At 39.2% G+C, this 2,502-nt stretch overlaps 1 protein-coding gene across 1 annotated transcript; it reads left to right on the plus strand.

The window, feature by feature from the left end:
* Nucleotides 1-370: 370 nt before the first annotated feature.
* On the plus strand, nucleotides 371-1,153 carry LOC141521181 (small ribosomal subunit protein uS2-like). The gene has a single exon (XM_074233446.1). The coding sequence runs from the start codon at nucleotides 371-373 to the stop codon at nucleotides 1,151-1,153; it is 783 nt and encodes a 260-aa protein (XP_074089547.1).
* Nucleotides 1,154-2,502: the final 1,349 nt, after the last annotated feature.

Raw genomic sequence — 2,502 nt, forward strand, 5'->3', positions numbered from 1 at the left:
TTAATGTCATTAATGCCTATGTTGTGCTGAAGAAGAATCTTTACTCTTCTATATTCAAGTATAGCCTCATTTAATAGAGAAAACTCCTCCTGATTCTCTGCCTATAGAACTCTAAGCAAAATGATCTTCATAGAGTTTGAGAAGACAGCCTTTCTATCGTTATATAATTCTTTTCCATCTTTAATACTAAGACCCACCAGCTGTTGAGGACAGCCAAGAATGAAGTATGAAGGTGCTTTGAAAAATTCTCAGTGCAATATAAAAAGGAGGCATGAGAAGATTATTGTTAGCCTTTCTGCGCTGCCCAGAAGAAGGGTCCATATGGAGTTGTTCGCGGTTTCTGTCGTAACTTTCAAGGGAAACTTTCACAATGTCCGGAGCCTGGGATGTCTTGCAGATGAAGGAGGAGGATGTCCTCAAATTCCTCGCTGCAGGCACCCATTTGGGTGGCACCAATTTGGACTTCCAGATGGAACAGTATATCTACAAAAGGAAGAGTGACGACATCTATATCATTAATTTGAAGAGAACTTGGGAAAAGCTTCTGCTGGCAGCTCGTGCCATTGTTGCCATTGAAAATCCAGCTGATTTTAGTGTCATCTCATCCAGGAACACTGGCCAGAGAGCTGTTCTGAAATTTGCTGCTGCCACTGGCGCCACACCTATTGCTGGACGCTTCACCCCGGGCACCTTCACTAACCAGATCCAGGCAGCTTTCAGGGAGCCTGGCCTCTTGGTGGTCACTGATCCTCGTGCAGATCATCAGCCTTTGACTGAAGCATCATATGTTAACCTTCCAACCATTGCACTGTGCAACACAGACTCCCCACTTTGCTATGTGGACATTGCCATTCCATGTAACAACAAGGGAGCTCACTCAGTGGGTCTGATGTGGTGGATGCTGGCCCGAGAAGTCCTGCGGATGCGTGGTACCATCTCCTGTGAGCACCCATGGGAGGTCATGCCTGATCTTTACTTCTACAGAGATCCAGAGGAGATTGAAAAGGAAGAGCAGGGCGCAGCTGAGAAGGCAGTGACAAAGGAGGAATTTCAGGGTGAATGGACTGCACCTGCCCCAGAATTCACTGCTGCTCAGCCAGAGGTGGCTGATTGGTCTGAGGGCATCCAGGTGCCATCTGTGCCCGTTCAGTAGTTCCCTACTGAAGATTGGAGTGCTCAGCCAGCTACTGAGGAGTGGTCTGCAGCAACTACTGCTCAGGCCACTGAATGGGTAGAAACTACCACAGAGTGGTCCTAAGTTTTACCCAGATGCTCTAATAGTGTTGGAAAAATGCGGATGGAAAATAAACATTGGTTTCTTAAAAAAAAAGATTATTATTAATTTTTCATACCTTTAGATTGCACCAAGTCCTTTTCTGCCAGGCATGCTAGAATGAGAAGGATAAGAAGAAAGTGGCTTCCTAATGTTGCTATGTTGTCAGTGAATTGCTCTTGGTAAAACACACCTTTTATACCCAACACTAAATTTGCAATTCTTAGGGTCTGGGCCAACTATCAATTTTTTGGTCAGTTTCTGATTGACAATTTTAGATAACCAATGCAATGGCAGCAAGTGAGAAAACCACAGATGTGCCCTATGGATTTTTTTTTATTTTTTAATTTCATTGGACTATGATAAAATTATTTGCCAAATTCATTGATTTGTTATTTTCCTCTTTTGTTGATAAACATGTTTACAGTTATAAATATTTTCCTCAGAATTGCTTTAGCTATGTCCCATGAATTTTGATGTTATTTCATTATTATAACTTTCTATTGTTCTTTGATTTACCAGTTCTTTAAAATTATGGTATTTTTCACAATTGTTTTTTAATTCTTTCTTTAAAGGTTTTTTAAATTGAATTTTTATTAAATAAATAAATAAAATTTATGCAGAACTGTAATTAGCTATTATGCCTATCTGTTTTGCTTTCTACAGTTTTTTGGTGAAGTCTTTATGCCTTAACACATGGCTAATTTCTATAAAGGTGTCATGTGCTGCTGAAAGACAAAAGAGAAAAATGCAAATTTTATCTCTAGTTTTCAGATTCATTTTAACTCAGTTTCTTAAGGACAGGTTTGAAGGTAATAATATTTTTAGGTTTCCTGTAATGCAGAGTATATCCTGGAAATAGATGGGAAAAACAACATATGAGCCTTGGCACCTTAGAAAAAAGGCTTTGTTGATCTCTGTGTTTCTTGTGATTTTCAAATCTTTATCTTCTTGAGTTGTTCATATATAATATTCAAATGATTATTTGATTCAGTCAGTTCGGGGAAGAAATTTTGTCAATTTGGTGATGGTTAACAATATTAGTGCTTTAAGGCTTCCAAATCACCTTATCTTATGTAATTTGATCCTCACAACAATTTTGTTACTAGATATATGATTATCTCTATTGTACAGATGAGAAAAAGGATCCTTAAATGATTTGCTCAGAATGACACCCTTAGTGCCTTAAACAGCACCTGAACTCAGGTCTGCTACCATGTCCTAAGTCC

The sequence above is a fragment of the Macrotis lagotis genome, chromosome 4 (assembly GCF_037893015.1).
Source record: "Macrotis lagotis isolate mMagLag1 chromosome 4, bilby.v1.9.chrom.fasta, whole genome shotgun sequence".
Lineage (NCBI taxonomy): Eukaryota > Metazoa > Chordata > Mammalia > Peramelemorphia > Peramelidae > Macrotis > Macrotis lagotis.